Here is a 19,555-nt window from a genome sequence, read left to right as displayed (position 1 = left end):
AAAAATTAATGCAACACTGGATGGAAATAAATCTTGTGACATTGCAGAAGCTTATCGAAACAATGCCACAGCGAATGCGTGCCGTAATCAAAGCTAAAGGCGGTCCAACGAAATATTAGAGTGTATGACCTTTTTTTTTGGTGGTGACTTTTTTTTTGGCCAGGCAGTGTATATTGCAACAAAAACATGTAGAGGAGACAAGTCACTTCAGGCCTAATAAATTAACTCGTGTCAGCTGCAGTGTGACAACCTAGGTTCTGCCAACTTAGGTGCTGCAGAGTAAACAACTAACTAAAGTTGTTCGTCCTTGAATACCTCAAACACTTTCACTGCCTCGTTTGTTGCATCATACCACATGATGATAAGGAACGTCTGTGCAAAGTAAACACCGGCAGTTGTTGCCTTTACTTTTAGTTTTATTTCTAATCACTCCGTTGCAGATGAACCAAAGTGTTTATCTTCACAGGGACACTGACCTTCATGGTCTGGTAGAACTGGTCAGGTGAGGTGAGGATGTGGATGTGGGTGCCTGGCACCCGGAAGGCGGGTACGTGCTCCGCCATCCATCGGAAGTGTGTGCAGAGGCCGTCTGTGCCCTGAGCTCCGGCTGACCCTGTGGGCCTGGAGACGCGTCGGGGGGCTGGGTCGGCTTCAGCCAGGAGGGGGGCCAGCAGCAGCACAGAGGACCTGGAGGGAAACATGATTTTGATGATTCGGACAAAAACTTAGCATCAGTTTTCACTCGTTGTTTCACAGGAGAGCATTTTTAGTACTTAACAAGAAACTGGAATTAGTCTTAGAACTGGATCTGAAGCATTTTGTGTGATCAAATATTTTTTGTGTTTTTAGGCACAAACACATGATCAGACACGATTATGAAGGGCACCTATGATATCAATCTATGCCCTTATCTGCTCATTTTAGCTGTTACATATTCCAAGTTTGCTATTTTATGAAAGGCCAGAAACCAGTATGGCTGAAAAGAGCGACTCGGAGTGTATAACATATGTAAAATTGCCTTTTCTTACAGCTGTAAACAACAACAACCTACACTGATTAAAGGTAAAGGACGACTTGTCATTTAGAAGACAGAGGGATGGATTTGGATCACAACTCAACCCAGTCAAATCTGACAAAGACCCATTAATAAATTTCCAAAAAGTAGCCATAAGATGACGGACCCAAAACACATGTAACAATGTCCCCGGAGCATTAACAGAACGAGGCAAGGCAGCTTTAATTTTACAGCACAACTCATTCACAAGGGCAATTCTAAGTGCTTTACAGAGCAATGACATGCAAAGATAAAAAGATGATTTAAAATAATTTAAAATGGAGTTTAAAAATATGTTTGCAGTAGTTACAGGGTGGAGTAGGCAGAGTAAAAGAGAAATGTTTTTAGCTTTGATTTAAAAGCGGTCAGAGTCGGGGAGGTTATTCAAGGTTTGTGCTGCACGATAACAAAACGCTGCTTCACCATGTTTTGTTCTAACACTTGGGGCGGTATGTAGGCCGGCCCCAGATGTCCTCAGGGTCCTAGAAGGTTCATATCAGAGAATATATTTGGGCGCTGAGACACAGAGTGATTTATACACAAGCAGCAAGATTTTGAAATCAATTCACTGAGTGACAGGTAGTCAGCATGAGGATTTTAGAACTGGACTAATGTGTTCATATTTCCTTGATCTTGTCAGAACCCGAGCAGCAGCATTTTGAATAAGCTGCCGAACAGCTTGTTTTGAAAGTCCTACAAACAGACCGCTGCAGTAATCTAATCTACTGGAAATAAAGACGTGGGTGAGCCTCTTGCTTTGACATTAATCCTCTCACAATTTCCCCCCGGGGATTAATAAAGTATTCTGAATCTGAATCTGAATCTGAATCTATTAATGTTTTTTAAATGGTAGCAGGCAGATGACGTTACGGATTCGATGTGGCTGTGGAGATTTAAATCTGAGTCCAGGGGCTGTATTCACAGAGCTTCCTAGTGCGAAGAGTCGCTCCTAGTGACGAAATTCTAAGAAAATTCTTAAAATTGTGACGTTTTCTTTCCCCTTAAAGATAAGACTACCAATCCCAATTCTCTTCCCTTAACCTTGCCCCTTGGTTTCAAGTGCACTCACCAGATAGATTCCCCTCAACGATGAAAGGGTAGCGTTGAGGGGTAGGGAATTTACCTACGAATTGGGACGTCACTTCATGCAACTGAGTGTAACAGACGTGTTCACCAAAGTCACGCGTATCTTAGATGTAGGCTTCTTACACGGAGTACTCTGTAGATATTCATGTTGGCTACACTGTGAATTAGCGATTTTCGAGCATTCATATTCTAACTCAACGCTTACAGATAACAATTATGCAGAAAAATAACACATTGCAACATATTTTGGAATTTTTGCATGCTTATTTGTGACAATAGCAGTTAAATTGTGCAATGGTTTTCTCATGGAGGCTGCCATGGTGAATGTACTAGGAAAGGTAGTATCAGCACTGTCTCTACCTGGAGCTTGCATGAACAGAGCCTGGGTTTGTTGAAGGTGGCAGTGCTGTTTGGGCTGAGAAAGCTATGTGTAAGTAAGGTAAAGGAGGTTGTTGGGTTGGTGCGGGGAGCAGTGAGACCTGGCATTAGGGGAGTGTCTCTGGGAGGCCAGAGATCACTGTCTAGCCTCCTGGAGGTGTCGTGGGACCAACTAGACGAAACACTGGTGAAAGGAGGTTCCCACCTGATGACCCCAAAGACATGTTAGTGATCACTGCTCACTGGTTTGTATAGTTAAGCCTTGCCATAATAGCTTATCATAGAGCTTAGGAGGTTATTCACCGAGTGCTGATCCTTTCTCTAGAGCACAAACTTCTTATGTTTATTTGAAAAACAAAATCTATTCAGTCTCTTAAAATAATGCATCGTACCTAGCTACGTGGTCACCACACCTCCTCACTAAGATAAACGTTTCTGTCCCTTCCTTGCTCAGAGTTGCTCTGAGAACTTTCCTAAATCACCCTAAGCTAGGACTCCTTACTAAAAAGTTTTTAGGCCTCTCTGAGAGTGTTCTCAGAACGTCTGTGAATACGACCCCTGGATAACACCTAGGTTTCTTGCTTGACTCTTAGTTATAAGAGAGAGGGATTCAAGGTTCTTGGACATGACAATGAGTTCACTGTACTCCAATGGCCTCCACAATCACCAGATCTCAGTCCAATAGAGCACCTTTGGGATGTGGTGGAACGGGAGATTCTCATCATGGATGTGCAGCTGACAAATCTGCAGCAATTGTGTGATGTCATCATGTCAATATGGACCAAAATCTCTGAGGAATGTTTCCAGCACCTTGTTGAATCTATGACTCCAAGAATTAAGGCAAAAAGGGGTCCAACCCAGTACTAGCAAGGTGTACCTAATAAAGTGGTCGGTGAGAGTATTGTCATTGTGAAAATATTCTTACAAATATAGTGATTTTAGCTATTAATACAGCCCCAGTCCAGAAAGTTATTTCATAATCTTTGTCCAGCCTTTGTCACTGATTACCTGCTTTTTATTGTTCCTCCACTTCTGCCTTTGGAGTTAAGATACTTAACCAGCAAAAACAAAGTCAGGACAGATAAGAAGGTGTGAGAGAGTGTGCCAGTTTTTCCCTTCTAGAGAACGTATCAAAACAAACAGAGTTGCTCTCCCCCAAACAGATGCTTTTGACTATTTTCTGTATTAATGTTTTCCCCTTTATTTCTTCATAGAAAACCAGCTCAACGTGTGGGTTGACTGAAGCATTTCCAGACTAATGCACTCATGGGAAAACAGCTGACCTCGTCAGTGGAAAATGAGGCACGTTTCTATGGAAGTGTCTTGCCTGAGGACGAGACCACGTCAGATAAAATGGGTCAGTTGTGCCACATATCAAGGGAAAACAATAGTTTCCTGGGTATCGCCTTTTTGTGCTGTCGCCAGCAGACTCAAGTGTCAGACGTCAGAGCTTCCCACCAGCTCTAATACTGACCTCTGAGGCTGCATAATGATTGTCCACCAGTGGGAAACATTTTGTTTTTCTGGTTAACTTTGGAGGATATGTTGTCAAACATACAGTATAACATGACAGAGAAGCTCTGCAACCAGAGGTGACAGTTTTAGTTTAAGACAGTGGTTCCCAACTGGTGGGTCGTGGTCCAAAAGTGGGTCGCAGGTCCATTCTGAATGGACCCCAAGTGACTTGTGAATGTGTCAAGTTTGTTAAAAAACACACTTTATTTTAGAATACTGTGAATTTCCAGCACAAAGCTTTTATTCTGAAGTGCTGTTTCCTGCTGTTGAGTGAGTAGCTAACAGCTACTTGACAGAGTCAGCAAACTAGCTTGATGACATGACCAAACGCAAGTATGACGCTGAATATATTAAACTGTGTCGACCTTGTACTTATGACTAAGTAGAAATCTGGACCCTGTGGCTGGACCAGTTTGGAACCACTGGTTTAACAAGTATTTCACTGCTGGAAAGATGCTGTTTCCATAAAACCGGCCTGTCTATGCAGTAGAGAGACACCAATGCTTTTGAATTTAGTGCTTCATGTCCGGAGCAAACAGAAAAGGGGCTGTGATATTCGCTTTTGCTCAAGAGGTAGAAAACCTACAGCTAACAAAATGCACTGCACCGCACCGGAGCAATCCACCTTATTCCTAGCCCCCATGATACCTTGAGTGAATTATGGGCACATCTTCCAGCGCTGAACCGAAACCGGCAATTTCCAACAAACTGTACTCTATGCTTCTTTCCGAGAGCAATTGGGAAATAAAACGTGGAACACAACACCTGTTATAGCTCAAACAAGATTATGTGATTATACCTCTCCCATCTCTGACAGCCATCTCAAAGCATTGTTTTTTTTCCTTTTCAACCGAGCATGCTAGCAATTAGCTTGCCTTGCTCTGTTAAAATATTAACTTTCACATGGCCCAAGCTAGCTTGAGGTCGACATCTGCTCCTTCTAAAGATGATGCAAGCATTGAGCTTGTCTGCAGCAGAGAGCTGATTGGGAAAAGTTTCCTGTCGCAATATAAATAATATAAAAGTTATTTTAGCAGTGAAGCACACATCAATTGAACTGAGATGAAGTTAACTCCCTTAGATTTAATAAGGTTAGAGGCTAAGTTAATAAAGCAAGACTGTAGCTACTAACTGCGATGAAGAGAGGAGCGGTTTACTCTGGTGTGTGACTGCGCCACATCCTCCAGATTTAAAGCATGTGATGGGAAAAAAATGCTGTCTGACTGTCTTCCTCATGATTCCTCATAATTCAAAATTTCCCCGACTGGGAACTTTGCATCCTTAATAGATTTACTTCCTCATTTGTCTCAATAGGTCCAGAATCAATTAGCAAACTGGTAGAGCTAGTCTCTGTTGCTTTTATAGTTCTTAAAATGTAGACAATTTAATATTAGTACGATCATATTGTGGTCATACTGTGGTAAAAGAACCTGTGTTATAATAAGACAAGCATGCACACTACATGAGCATCAATCTGCCCCTATAACGGCCTCATCTCTTCTGGGAAGGCTTTCCACAAGATGGTGGAGCCTGGATCTGTTCCCCTTCAGCCACAAGAGCATTTGTGGGGGCGACAACTGATGCTGGGCGATAAGGCCTGGCTCAAAGAGAGCACTTTTCCATACACATGTGCTGGCTTGGTTTGACCCAGTGTGACTCAGCAGAGAGCTGATTGGGAAAAGTTTCCTGTCGCAGTTGTGTTTTTTGTGTGTACAAACTATTTTCGTTTAACTTTTTGGATGGTTCTTACAACAGAAGACACAAAGTTAACCGCACCTGTTACCTTCTTCCAGGCCTTTGATTTACCTGTCCCTGTCACATTACCAATAACAGAAGAAAATAAAATGTATTTCTCAACCCCACTTCACCTAAAAGAACTTCATTCTCAGCATCGAAAAAGGTTTTCTTTCCCTCTATTTCTCTTTCTTTGTTTGCTTATATCCGCAGGTCGACAAGTTGCACCTGTCCACAGTAATTATCCCCTCCATATATGGTGGTCACTGGCTATTTACTGTCAATTAATGAATGATGAACATACAATCAATGAACAAACTCGCATACCTAAGATCAAAACCGAGTTTTCCGTGGCATTCATTACCTGGAGTAGGTTTTTAGTATAGCGTTTTTTCACGTGCAAATCTACTCGCAGAATTACAAACATTTCATGAATGAGACCCCGTGTGTCTGTGCTGGTGGGCATCTGAAAATGTCGAAGTACAGTATGTTGTTTGAGCAACAGCCCAGAGCCAGAAAAAGTCTGACAGATTTGGAGAAACACGAGATCTGGTCATTGGTACGATGGAGGGAAGTTTACCACAGTTCAATTACATATACTACCCACATTGTTACGATACAAAGCTGGTTGAAAGATCAGCAAAGAATTCTTTTAATGTTTTTAAGTGTCAAACTAGGGCTACGACTGACGATTTTTTATTTTCTTGATTGTTTTGCCAATAATACGTCAGAAAATAGTGGAAGTGCCTGTGCCCCAGATGTCTTGTTTTGTCCAACCAACAGTTTAAACCCCAAAATATTCAGTTTACTGTCATGAATTTAAACAAAGAACTTGGTATTTTTGCTGAAAAAATAAAATAAAAATTGAAACAAATATTTTTCTGCGAATCCACTAATCAATTAAGTGTTGCATTCAATCTGTGAGGACACAGATCAGACTTTCTGGGTCTAGATTTTCTCTCTCGGTGTCCTAAAATTCACCCCAACACCACATCCCTTTTGTCTCCACCATACAATCTCACAATCTGGTCTGACAACGCAGCCACATTAAAGAAAGACAGGGTGGAGTGTGAACCTCAGACATGACTGTGACCCTCGGAGGCTGATTGTCAAAAATCTACTAAATTCCTTTATATCCATTACGACCAGAACACACACTCATGCACTCACACACGCTGTTTACGTTTTGGTTTGGATTTAACCCACAAAAAACGTCTAGGAAACAAAAGTCACGTCAAAACAAAAGGACTTCTTTCCAAAGCTTCTTTGCTGAGTTGGAACTTCTGCAGCAAACACAGATGAGGGGATTTCCCCGTTTTTTGGGATTTGAGTCCTATCATAAACACGCATATCACTCACAGAGCCATAAAACCAGTGTAGCATGAAAGAGAAATCCCTCCTTCCTAAACAGCTTATGCTCAATTATCTTTCTGTCTGTTTTAGAGCGGTGCAAATTACAAACGTTATCTACAAGCAGTTCATCTGGCTTATGTAATGTGACGGACAGGCCCAGCTGACCTCGAAGACCGTACAATTTTCTGTAAGCAATAAAAAGATAAGAAGAGTTTGACGGGAGATAAGAAACACTTTGAAATGAAGCTGTTCCAGCCACAAATACAAAATCAACTATTACTATTACTCAGTGAAACTAAAGTAAAATAAAACCTTTGAAGGTGGAGTGCTTAACACTCTGTGTGCAAATATAAAAGTTATTTTAGCAGTGAAGCGCACATCAATTGAACTGAGATGAAGTTAACTCCCTTAGATTTAATAAGGTTAGAGGCTAAGTTAATAAAGCAAGACTGTAGCTACTAACTGCGATGAAGAGAGGAGCGGTTTACTCTGGTGTGTGACTGCGCCACATCCTCCAGATTTAAAGCATGTGACGGGAAAAAAATGCTGTCTGACTGTCTTCCTCATGATTCCTCATAATTCAAAATTTCCCCGACTGGGAACTTTGCATCCTTAATAGATTTACTTCCTCATTTGTCTCAATGGGTCCAGAATCAATTAGCAAACTGGTAGAGCTAGTCTCTGTTGCTTTTATAGTTCTTAAAATGTAGACAATTTAATATTAGTACGATCATATTGTGGTCATACTGTGGTAAAAGAACCTGTGTTATAATAAGACAAGCATGCACACTACATGAGCATCAATCTGCCCCTATAACGGCCTCATCTCTTCTGGGAAGGCTTTCCACAAGATGGTGGAGCCTGGATCTGTTCCCCTTCAGCCACAAGAGCATTTGTGGGGGCGACCACTGATGCTGGGCGATAAGGCCTGGCTCAAAGAGAGCACTTTTCCATACACATGTGCTGGCTTGGTTTGACCCAGTTTGACTCAGTGCATCAGCTCAGCACGGCAGGGATTTCTATCTCAAGTAGGAATGTCAGGTTTGGTTAATTTTGCTTTGGATTGCCTGACACCCAATAAATGGTAACTGGCCGGTTCATTTTAAAGAAAAAAAAATGCAAAAATTACGTGAAAAACAAAATAAAACAAGAGGCCTTTCCTTTTTGTCTGGCACCCCAATGACTCAGTGAGCTTTAGCACTGCATTTTTAAGTGCTATCTCTTGGGTGTAGTGTATCTGCTTATTTGCTATCAATCTGGCTAGCAGAGTTAACATGTGGAAACACAGTGCCGGCACCCACCCTCCAAGCTCCACTGGTTTGCTAACTAGCCGCTCTGCACTGTGCACCACCCAGGTTGGGTGGGTGCTAAGTAGCTAGCGGTGCTGCTAATTCACGATTATCACTGGAAACTCTGTCCATGCAGCATGACGAAGTTGCTATAGAAATATGGCAGCTACCCTCCAGTCTCCTGGCAGGTCTTCCCTTCAGCACTGTTAACTATGTTAGCACCACTAGCCGTGCTGACAGTGCTAACAGAGCTAACAGATATGCTAAAGGGGGTTTGCAGCTCAAAACTGGACCTGCAAGGAGACCGGAGGGTGGCCACCATGTTTCAATAGCAACCCTGTTGGATCGTGACAGTGTTACTTGTGGTAATCACCATATGAGTGGCACCGCTAGCTGACTCCCACCTGACCCAGGTGGTGCACAGTGCATAAACTGAAGAGTAGCAAAATTAACCCCTTGTTTGACATGCGTAACTAGTAAAGCAAATTCTTGACAGATGAACCATTGATATTCGTATTCTCAATACAAACAGGGCAACCCACTTGAAGGTGTGTCTGAGGGCTCATCTATGCTCAATGCTAGGTAAGTAGATGTAGACAGACGGAGACCTCTGTCCGTGCATTAATTTTGTCCGTATTTGTGCACGTTTTCTGAAAGCTTACGGATACGGATGACACGGAGCAGAACCACCAGAGATGGTGGAGGCAGTGTAGCATAGATCAAGCGAGATACGACTCTAGGAGACGACAAAGAAATTTAAATAATGGCGAAATCAATACTATAGTGAAAAGAATTCTTCGTCCACATGTTGGGATGTACATAATAGCCGCACAGACCGCTGCCATCTACTTAAGGCCCTGATTTTGTGCTCAGTGGCATGGTCATCTAAAACAGAAAAAAAGGTTGTACCCAGACTGTTGTCACGGAGCTGGAAGCACTCAAAAAGTCACAAAAATTCATATTTGGTTTTTGGGTTTTTGCACTCAGTATCAAGAAATGGTCTCTGCAGGTGCCGTTTAAAGTAAGATGTTGTTAGCTGTGCAGTGGACTGCGAAGAAGCCTATCCCAGCTGACACTGGGTGAGAGCCACAGGGTACACCCTGGACAGGTCACCAGACTATCACAGGGCTGACACATAGAGACAGACAACAGAGCTACGTGGAAACGAGGTGTTACTCTTTATAGGTATACGTATGAACAGTGTATGCGAACAGCCTGCGAAGTGTGCACAGCTACATCCTGCAAAACCTCGCCAGTGTGGGTGAAGCAAAAAGTTTTTGAAAGGCATCCCATCTGTTATCTGCTGGCAACACTGGAAGCCCTGACTGGCCGCTGCCCCCAGAGGCTAAATCGTCACCAGTCCATCAACTATACTTGTTGACACAATTATTAAAGTCACACACATTTTCTGTTTGCCTCATGCTTTTTATAACTCATGCAGACACCAGGGTTAAACACTGGAGGAAATGATGCAGGACGATTACAGTAAGAGATAAAGAGATAAAGATAAGAGAGCTATGTAGATGACAGATTCTTATTTCAGGCTCCGACCTGTCTCCACGCCCTAACTCAAGTGTCCTTTTCGGAAACAGAGAGACGACTCAGGAAGCTGCACTTAACTTATAATTTCCCCCTACAGTGTCTAAGATTGTAACAAGATGTCTTGCAGGGGACATGTCAAAGTAGGAAAAGCACAGGTGTGAATAATAAAATTAATGACGGCTGAATTCCATTTAGCTGCTTTAGTGCTGTAACACGCTGGCTTACTGGGAATCTAACAAAAGCCATCGTTAAAAGTTACAGCTGTGCTTCTTCTGCTGTGACTGATTTGACTTTGACACGTTGAAATCTAGGCTGAAGACCCACACGTTTTCTAAGGCCTTCGACTGTCTTTCAGGTTTCTATTTTTATCTTTCACATTTTATTTTCAGATCGCACTATTCTGTGCTTTCTTTTCTTTTCGTTTAATTATTTTACTTGTTTATTTGTGCATGTTTTTGGCACATTTTGCCGTTACCATGTTATGTTCTATTACTTATTTTATTTACCTGCACACCACTTTGGTCAACTCTGGTTGTTTTTAAACGTGCTTTATAAAAAGTTTGATATGATCTGAATCACTTTTTTCATCCACTAGATACATTTTGCTGCAAAAAGTGAGATGAACAGACTGAAAACTTTATCTTATTAGATAAAACACATCTTGACAAAGTTTTCATTTGGGAACATAATTTACAGTTGAAAAAAATGGTAATAAATAGCTATTTATTTTATCGCAGTACTCAGCATGTCACAGCACATTTAAGATCGCAATAGTATTGTATCATGACTTAAGTATCGTGATAATATCGTATCATGGATCTTCTGGTACAGAAGCGTATTGCTGCCACATCAGGAAAAAAATACTGGATCAGTATTACGTTATAACGTATAAAGTTCATTGTTCTAACTAGAAGGTTTTCACGTTATAACAATATATTTTCACGTTAAAACATGATAACATATTGTAAGAACATGAAAAGTTTCATGTTATAACAATATAGTTTCACGTAATAACGTGATAATTTGTATTGTAAGCACATAAAAAGTTTCACGTTATAAAATATAATGTAAGAACATGAAAAGTTTCACGTTATAACAATATATTTTCACGTTAAAACATGATAACATATTGTGAGAACATGAAAAGTTTCACGTTATAACATATAATGTAAGAACATGAAAAGTTTCACGTTATAACGTATATTGTAAGAATATCAAAAGTTTCACGTTTTAACAATATAGTTTCATGTAATAACGTGACAATTTATATTGTAATAACATGAAAAGTTTCACTTTATAACGTATATTGTAAGAATGTGAAAAGTTTCACATTATAACGCGAAACTTTTCACGTTTTTACAATATGAGTTATCACGTTATAACTTTTCACGTTTTTACAATATGAGTTATCACGTTATAACGTGATAATTTATACTGTAATAACATTAAGTTTCACGTTATAACATATATTGTAAGCAGGTGAAACATTTCACGTTAAACACGAAACTTTTCATGTTTTTACAATATAAGTTATCATGTTATAACGTCAAAATATGTTATTGTTAGGTGAAAAACTTCTTGTTAGAACAATAAACTTTTCACGTTATAACGTAATACTGATCCATTATTTTTTTCCTGTTATGGCAGCAATATGCTTCCGTACTCTGGTAATCCCCAATGCTGATAAATACTGATTGAAATTTCCTTGACCATGGAAATAACATGTTGGATGTCTTTTTTGGGTGGTGTTCACCTTTAAGGATGTTACTATGAGTTAAACCAGCTTCACAGGACAAAAAAAAAATCCAGATTTGTGCCAAATAATGACTATGATAATGGGGATAACTTGTTTACCCACGTACGAAGCAGGGGAACCTGATTTGAAAAGGCCCAGGTGAGCTCCTCTAGCTAACTGGTTTAGCCGCAGGTGTATTATGCTAATGAGTGATATCACCTGTCTGATCCCTGACAGGAAGGAGGACTCTGTCAGAGAGGTTTCATCTTCCTGTGTCTCCATGTTACATAAGAATCACTGAGGAGAACACCATGTACAAACCCTCAGTTAGGGAAAGCTGTCCCTGAAGGTGAACGTTAACTTCTGTTTGGGGCTGCGTTTCTGGTTGGAAATGAGCTAAAACTGACCTTAAAGTCTCCTGAACACTCGCAAATGTCACCCCAAAAACCTACAAGATGGCGGCTAAAGATTTAAAATCAGAAACACCACACTAAAGCAGCACAAGTCCGATAATTGACGCATTAGCAGTGTCAACATTAGCAAAGCATCTCCATGACAGAGAGCGTCACTGAGAACTACGACACAGAAAAACGGGTGTTTCGTGTTCGTGTCTGCGTGTGTCCTCGTGAGCCGTGTCTCTTACCCCCCTCTTCTGTCCCGTGCACGGAAGAGCCGGTCAGATATTCGGGTGAGGACCCCGGCGATGGCCGGTGAGTACACGGAGTGCACCAGCCTCCTCCAGGACATGGGGGCAGCCATTGCTGCGGCGGAGGGACTTTGAATAACCTTTATTGACACGACACCTGCGTTCACTGACACGCTGTGTTTACTGTGGGCTGTGGGAGCAACTCATCGCGCTGAGCATCACTTTAACTATCTTTTTTTGTTTGTTTTTTACCTGCGACAATAAATAAATAACAAATCAGATTAAAAAAAAACAAGTTGTTTATATCTGCTCATGTATTTTGGTTTAAACGCCTTTAAATGACCTCTAGTGGCCAACCTGCACACTACATTTCAAATGTTATATTAGTCTAATTCACCCTAAAATCATATTCTCATGGCCTCCAAATGCATTTCTGCTCGATCTTTGCCCTCCTTGATATGTTACCTGTCATCAAAGGTGTGACCTCAGGCTTTCACCTTTTGCTGTCAGTCACGTGGTGCAGAGTGTGTAGTGTATACAGGTATTTGTTCCAGGAATTCAGTCCTCCTGGCAGCACCACGGGACATTAAACATGCTCCACCCAGTCATTCCACTGTATTGGCAGACTAGTGATGGTTGTCATTAGCATGGGGTGAGTGTAAATTAGTAGTATACATGTTGTAGTTATAGATCTGTAGTTTTATTGATGACACACAGAGAGAGAATACAAGCAGTATTGTTTATCCTTGTTTACGTCCTCTTTGATAGTGTCAGAATGTTTTGTGTCTGTGAAGTAATTAAACTACCCAACAGTATATTTAATAACCTCCACCCAATAATTATAACTGCTTCATAATAGCTCACCTGACCAGATATAACATTAAAATACAGCTTACACAGTGTTCCAGTAATTGTGGCCTACTGCCAGATACTATCCTGCATAATGAGTACTTTTATTTTTTTCGCTGATAATACATTCATACTTGTTATTAAGTAAGGCTTTGAATGCAGCCTTGTAGCGGAGTATTTCAGGTCAGCAGCGTAGCCAGTTGTTGCTCAAGAGCACTTTCAGTAAGTCGGTTGCTTCCTGACACGACGTGAGGGCCTGAGGGAGTTTATCTTTAAACATTAGCCAGCCTGTAGTGGCTCCATTGTTAATCATCTGTCATAGTGTGAGGAAAGAGAATAAAAGGGTTTTACTTCTGAAGCCTGATGTTAAGGTAAGGCTTTATTTATCGATCCTCAGTGGGGGGAATAACTTACATGTTGAAGCAGCACAAGAGACTAAAGGAAAGTGATTAACTGCTTAGATAGAATAAATAAAATGATTTATTTAAGAATGTGACGTTCAAAGGTAGATTATTACAACATGTAGATTATTGATCAAATGTTGGCAGTGGAGTTACATTCACTTTAAAAAACATGATGCATTGTTATAGTTTAAACTTTAAATTACATTAAATAGCTGCTTACACAAATTTAATAATATACATGTATAGTAATACAACACTCATAAAGCCTAACTTGTGCTTTTACTTTTGACACAAATGTGCATTTTAAGTGCAAATGTTGCATTCAAAATTATACTTGATATTGCTAAGAGTATTTTTACATTGTGGTATCGCTCGTTTTACTTAAATAAAGGATGAAGATAATAAGATGTATTGCTGAGTTAATATTTGCAGTGGCAGAAAGCAACATTTACTCTGGTACCATGCTGAAGTACAATTTTGAGGTACTTGTGTTTTATTTTATTTCCATTTTATACTACCTATGCTCCTCCACTTCATGTCAGGGCTGAAATATTCAACATTTTACACCACTTGATTCATTCAACATGCAAAACACATGATCACCATCATAGATTAAACATCCCAGCAGTATATAAAAGTATAAAAACTACTGCAGATCCACTTTGATAATAATAATAATAATAATATTAAATAAATGAAGACATTATCATTTTATTTTAAATTAGATTTTATTATTAACCATTTATTATTTTATTATCCTATTGATTTATTTATAATATTAATAATAATTTTATTTAAAATAAATAAAGCTATTGAGAAACGTTTATTATCTTTCATTATTTTATTTATTATTATTATTATCATTAATAACAATAATATTATTCATATTTTTGCTAAAAAATAGATAAAGATATTGAGAAACCTTTTACTGCCAAAGACTTTTCTGAGTTCCTTTTTTTTATCATTTTATTTTAAATAAAAGTAGGTTGTCATTTAAGATTTATATTGTTATTATTATATTTATAATAATAATAATAATCTGGAACATGTATATATTGATTTAAAAAATAAAATAAACAAAAATGAAAAAAAAAACTTGTGATACAAATGTGCATTTTCGTCATATTATTTTTGTACTTATGCAGGATTCAAACATTCATAAGTATTTTTACATTTTTGTTTTAATGTTTTGCTCAAAAATATTCCACTCTTGAATATTTGTGTGATGAACATGTGCAGAACAATAAGCGCAGTGCTTTATATAACAGTTTGATGATAGAGTAGTTTGTCATTATATACACTGTATGGAGTTATTCCTGTTGCATATTATTCAGACTTCTGAAATCTGCTGTATTCACATAATAAAGTCACATTATAATAAGTGTGTATTGTTCCATGTGTGGAGCCTTTAACGTGTTCACCTTGTGCAGAAGGGAACCCACCAGTACCAGGAAACGGCCCGGCAAAGGTCACGCTGATTATTTATTGGCAATCTGCCAAGAGGGAGCGCGCGCACGAGTGTCTGTGCTGCCCGTGCGTGTGCGTGCGCGTGCGTGTGTTTACTGGTTTACTGGAAGAACCTCTGAACGGAGGAGGCGGAGCCTTACGAACATCGGCTTTACTCACTGGAAGTGGAAACAACCTCCAGTAACCTTCCTCCACACACGGACACGATCTGGCCGGCTGATATCGCCGCCGCCGCATTCCTCCGCTCAGGACAGAAACACACACACACACACACACTCTTTGGATACTTCCTTTGGATTTTAATGCCTGACTTAATCCTTCGTTTAGCACTACTCTCGGGTAGTTTGCATATATTTTCCTTTGGCGACGAGCGGCTGCGGTGCGGGGCTGAACATATCCGCAAGGTAAGTTAAAAACAGTGTGGAGAGACGCGTCTGTGTGCATCATGGAGCAGACTACATGACTGGGAAGATGGAGGTTATAATGCAGAGCAGCTGTTGTGAGCAGCTCTTGGTGCAGTGCAGCCGAGGGGGGATGAAGTGTGATTTCGGGGGGCTGTTTCGCAATATTGTGAATAGTGGACCGACTTTTATAGCAGCGGCTCTGAACCGTTATGGCGCCTCCTGCTCCGGTCCTCTGTCCCGCACTGAAGCCGTCTTTAATTCCCAGAGCAGAGCAGAGCAGACGGGACACCTTTTTAGTCTCAGTGAAACCGGAGAATGGGGCCTCTGTGGCGCGACCGAGCAGGGAATAAGGACTTCTTTAGTGAAAGAGGGGGAGAGAGAGAAAAAAGAAAAAAAGCGCGCCGGACTCTTTCACAGTGACCCCGTTTCTGAAATCCCTTGTTGCGGTACGCCCGATCGAAGACAATTGAAAGCAATCAGGATCTGGTTGCTGTCTGGCTGCACGGTGCAGCAGCAGCAGCAGGCTCAGCGCGAGTAAGCGAGGATTCATTTAAACTAAATATAACCTGCTGGCTGCCCGGTGCTGCTTCATGCATCTGTCACAGTCGCCATAACTGCATTTTCTGGGGGTAAACCGAGAGCTCGTTTATTTACGTCCGTGCTCATGAATGAGTGAGTCTCAGAGGCTGTAGGCTGGATGTGTGCATTAGTCTATATATAGACGGATAATCTGTGCTCCCTCTCCCCCAGCTGTGTTTAGGTGCTCTCTCCCAGCCCCTCTCTGGATGCATCAGACTCCTCTCCCCCGGGGCCCTGGACCCGGTGTGTGACCCCGCCGCCATCACCCCATTCCCCCTCTCTTTCCTCCCCCTCCGCCCTAAACTCCTTCCCACCTGTCCACCTCGGCGCTCCAGTTGTGGGCCCCCTGCCTCTCGACCGGCAGGCAGAGGCAGGGGGCCATGGCGCCATGGTAGCCTTCAGCGGACGCAACGCCCTCGCCATGAGCAGCGTGACCCCTCCAGAGAGCAGGGTTCAGGGGTCCAGCTTCACCCCACATCACTACAAGCCCTTCAGCTCGCATGCACACTACCAGCAGGTCAGTCACAGATGAGTCTGTAGAGACATATTGATGTGGTATTGATGTCACGCAGCACGTTGTCATGGTCGTTTTTTTCTGTTTCAGGTGATGCATGCATTGCGTAAGCTACAGGAGAGTGGGTTTTACTGGGGGGCTGTTGGCGGCCGGGAGGCCAGCTCCCTGCTGCGCTCAGAGCCGCCCGGCACCTTCCTGATCCGCGACTCCTCGGACCACCACCACTTCTTCACCCTCTCTGTCCAGACGGCTCGAGGAACCAAGAACCTGCGCATCCACAGCGAGGGAGGCGGCTTCTTCCTACAGCCGGACCCCCAAAACACCCAAGAGCCGCCGCAGTTTGACTGCGTGCTTAAACTCATAGCGCACTACATGGGGAAAGGGCCGGATACTGGAAGGAGCAGAGAGGGGGCGTGCGGGGGGAATTCAAGAGAGGCAGAAAAGAAGGGGTGCAGTGTGTATCTGATTCACACCGGCGGGGAGAGGATTCCCTTGGAGCTGCGCCGGCCCCTCTTAAGTTCTCTCTCGTCCCTGCAGCACATGTGCAGGAGGACCCTGAACAACCTGGGGGGGTCGGAGCGAGCAGAGCAGCTCCCGCACACGCTAAGAGACTTCCTGGAGGAGTACGACGCTCCTATATGACTGACAGGAACCGCAGAGGTTCCACTACATGGACCAGGTGCCTGGAGGACGGCGCAGACCAGTTCTGTGAATATGCGCGCCACCAGATACTGGCCAGTTAGACGCCAATGTGAGGTCAGTGTTTCATTGAGATCCAGATCTGCTTCACAGACGGGCACCATCGACCTAGAGTCTCCCGCTGACCCGGGGGTCTGGGATGAGGAGTGTGATTTAGGTAACCAGCGATTACCTCGTCCGTCCTGCCTTGCAAAAACTGACCACTAATGTGAGTGGCAAACAAAGCCAGAGGTCGGAGGTCAATGTTTCCTATGACTGACTCAGACGCAGAGCAGAGCCTCGTAGAAGATTAACCCGATCGGTCGATATTAACGACGACGGCGACGACATGATCAGTACGCCACCAGTGATCCCTTTAATGTGCTCAAGAAGAAAACCTCTCCTCTCCTCGCCTCCGTCAGCCTGACATTTACAACTCTTTGGATCAGCGGACAGAAAGAAAGACGACAAAGAGCAGGAGGGTTCAGAGGGGGTGAACGAAGGAGGAGTTACAGAAAAAAGGCAAAGTCCAAACGAGGGGCCCAAAGCAGCGAACATACACCATTTGTTTGTCTGAATGTGTGTGTGTGTTTGTGTGTTGTGGTGGTGCACACATTTCCATCGCTGCTTCCCGCAAGTGTTGCCTCACAGGGGGGGAGAGGGGCGGTCATGCACGCTCGCTCCACACACACACACACACACACACAGATGCAGGTACAGGCCAGCACGTAGGTTTTTGTGGGAACAAGAGAGAGGAGAAAAAAAGGCATTACAAAGCATCTTCTCCTGTTTGTTTCTTGATTCTCCTCCATTACCCCGCTCCCTGAAACCCTTTTGAGTTGACAGTGACAGAAAACAGACTGCTGTTGCCGAGACAAAAGCTTGTTACCGAGACAAAAGCCTTGGCACGGCACCAAAGAAAACAGCAGAACTTATTTTTATCCAGACCGGCTGGAAAAATGTCAGCAACACTGTAAAGGCTCCTTGGGGAATGACGACGATGATGATCCAAGAGATTTCTTGGGGGGGGTGAGGGTGAAGAAAAAGGATTGAACGAAGGAGAAAGACGAGCGGGAAATGGGATTAGGAAAGGGAAATTGAAGAGGACAGAGAAGTGGGGAGGGGGCTCGGGGAGAAGGGGTGGAGACATACTGGTATACAGCTAAACAAAAACATTGATTGACGTCCCCCAGACTTAGAGGAAATGATCGCGCTCAACAGGATGCTGCTCCTGCAAATATAGGTTCGCTGAGACGCCCCTGAAACTCTGGCTGAGTCTTAATTCTGTCTTTTAGACCCTCTCACAGCGATTTCTTCTTTAACATTATCATCTCGAACGTTTTCTTTTTGTGTCTGTTCAGTGTCTCCCTCCTGGTTCGTCTTACATCATGAAGGAGGAAATGAACTGTTGTGTGTTTTTAATCCCTGTAACTCTAGAAAGGTTTCTCACCCTTATTGTTACCTCTGAAGCAGTTGGGTTTGTCTGAATGTCAAAGGAACACAAGACTTCCTTGAAAGTGATTCTGAAAAAAAAAGCCTTTTGTAAAAAAAACAAAAAACAAAGACTCAGATTTGATCAGAACTGTCTGTGTTTGACCAGTGCGTGAACTTACCTGTGATCCATATTGGAGTGGTAGCCTTTTTCACATCATGCAAATTTTGTGGCCACTTGAGACAAAGAGAGCACTGAAATCGTACCGTAGCGACATATTCTTTTTGGTCAAATCTCAGTCTTGTTTTCTCACATCAACACCAAGTTTGTTTGTTGTTTTTTATTACATGTGTCGCACCAGTCGGACCACACGTGTATGTGAATCATTTTGTCTTTTATAAAGACTCTCTTGCAAAAGGCTGGCCACTAGTCTGGCAGAAATACAAGCTGTAATATCTGAAATGACAAAGCATTACAAAAAAAAAAATAAATGAAAAGGAAACGTTGCACATATTTATATTTCTAAAATATTTCAATAATTTATATTAAAGAGCACTATTTTTACAAAAGTCAATGCATTTGCCCTGTGTGTTACTTCACTGTTTGGTTCCTCGCCTCCTCTTTTTTCTCTCTCCCTGACTTCACTGAGTCAATATTGACTAGATAACTTACCGTAACGTATTGTGAGGCAGCCTGTATTCCAGCAATGCCTGGCCTCAGATTATTACCTGGCAAATGGGATTTCCTAGTTAAACAAAGCACTGTTTATCCAGTCGGCAGGGCTTTTAAAGAAGCCGCGCTGCCGCTGGGAGAACATTCAACACAGGGTTAAAATTACTGCAATCATCACTTCTTGTTTTTTCTGCCGGGGCATTGTGGGTAAATTCCATAAGCAT

The 19,555-nt window shown here is 42.1% G+C and overlaps 2 protein-coding genes across 4 annotated transcripts in view; one reads left to right on the top strand and one right to left on the bottom strand.

Annotated features, from left to right (window-relative positions):
* LOC126399826 (CDP-diacylglycerol--glycerol-3-phosphate 3-phosphatidyltransferase, mitochondrial) overlaps positions 1 to 12,485 on the bottom strand; it is a 42,005-nt gene extending 29,520 nt beyond the window's left edge. For both annotated transcript variants that reach the window (XM_050060112.1, XM_050060113.1), the window contains exons 1-2: positions 12,330 to 12,485; positions 477 to 687 (exon numbers count right to left, since the gene is read on the bottom strand). In XM_050060112.1, the coding sequence (XP_049916069.1) occupies positions 477 to 687; positions 12,330 to 12,445 (327 nt within the window). In that variant the 5' untranslated portion in view covers positions 12,446 to 12,485. The remainder of the gene's footprint in view (positions 1 to 476; positions 688 to 12,329) is intronic.
* A 934-nt stretch (positions 12,486 to 13,419) lies between these two features.
* Positions 13,420 to 19,231, top strand: LOC126399856 (suppressor of cytokine signaling 3-like). Of its 2 annotated transcripts, none has more exons than XM_050060169.1 (3): positions 13,420 to 13,552; positions 16,207 to 16,552; positions 16,640 to 19,231. In XM_050060169.1, the coding sequence occupies exons 2-3, from the start codon at positions 16,424 to 16,426 to the stop codon at positions 17,189 to 17,191; spliced, it is 681 nt and encodes a 226-aa protein (XP_049916126.1). In that variant the 5' UTR covers positions 13,420 to 13,552; positions 16,207 to 16,423; the 3' UTR covers positions 17,192 to 19,231. The 2 variants fall into 2 exon arrangements, with proteins under 2 accessions (XP_049916126.1, XP_049916125.1); XM_050060168.1 differs by lacking the exon at positions 13,420 to 13,552 and adding an exon at positions 14,864 to 15,456.
* The last annotated feature ends 324 nt before the right edge of the window (positions 19,232 to 19,555 follow it).

This window comes from Epinephelus moara, chromosome 13 (genome assembly GCF_006386435.1).
Source record: "Epinephelus moara isolate mb chromosome 13, YSFRI_EMoa_1.0, whole genome shotgun sequence".
NCBI classification, from domain to species: Eukaryota; Metazoa; Chordata; class Actinopteri; order Perciformes; family Serranidae; genus Epinephelus; species Epinephelus moara.
The sequence above is the reverse complement of the archived record's forward strand: the minus strand, read 5'-3'. Positions and strand labels throughout refer to the sequence as shown.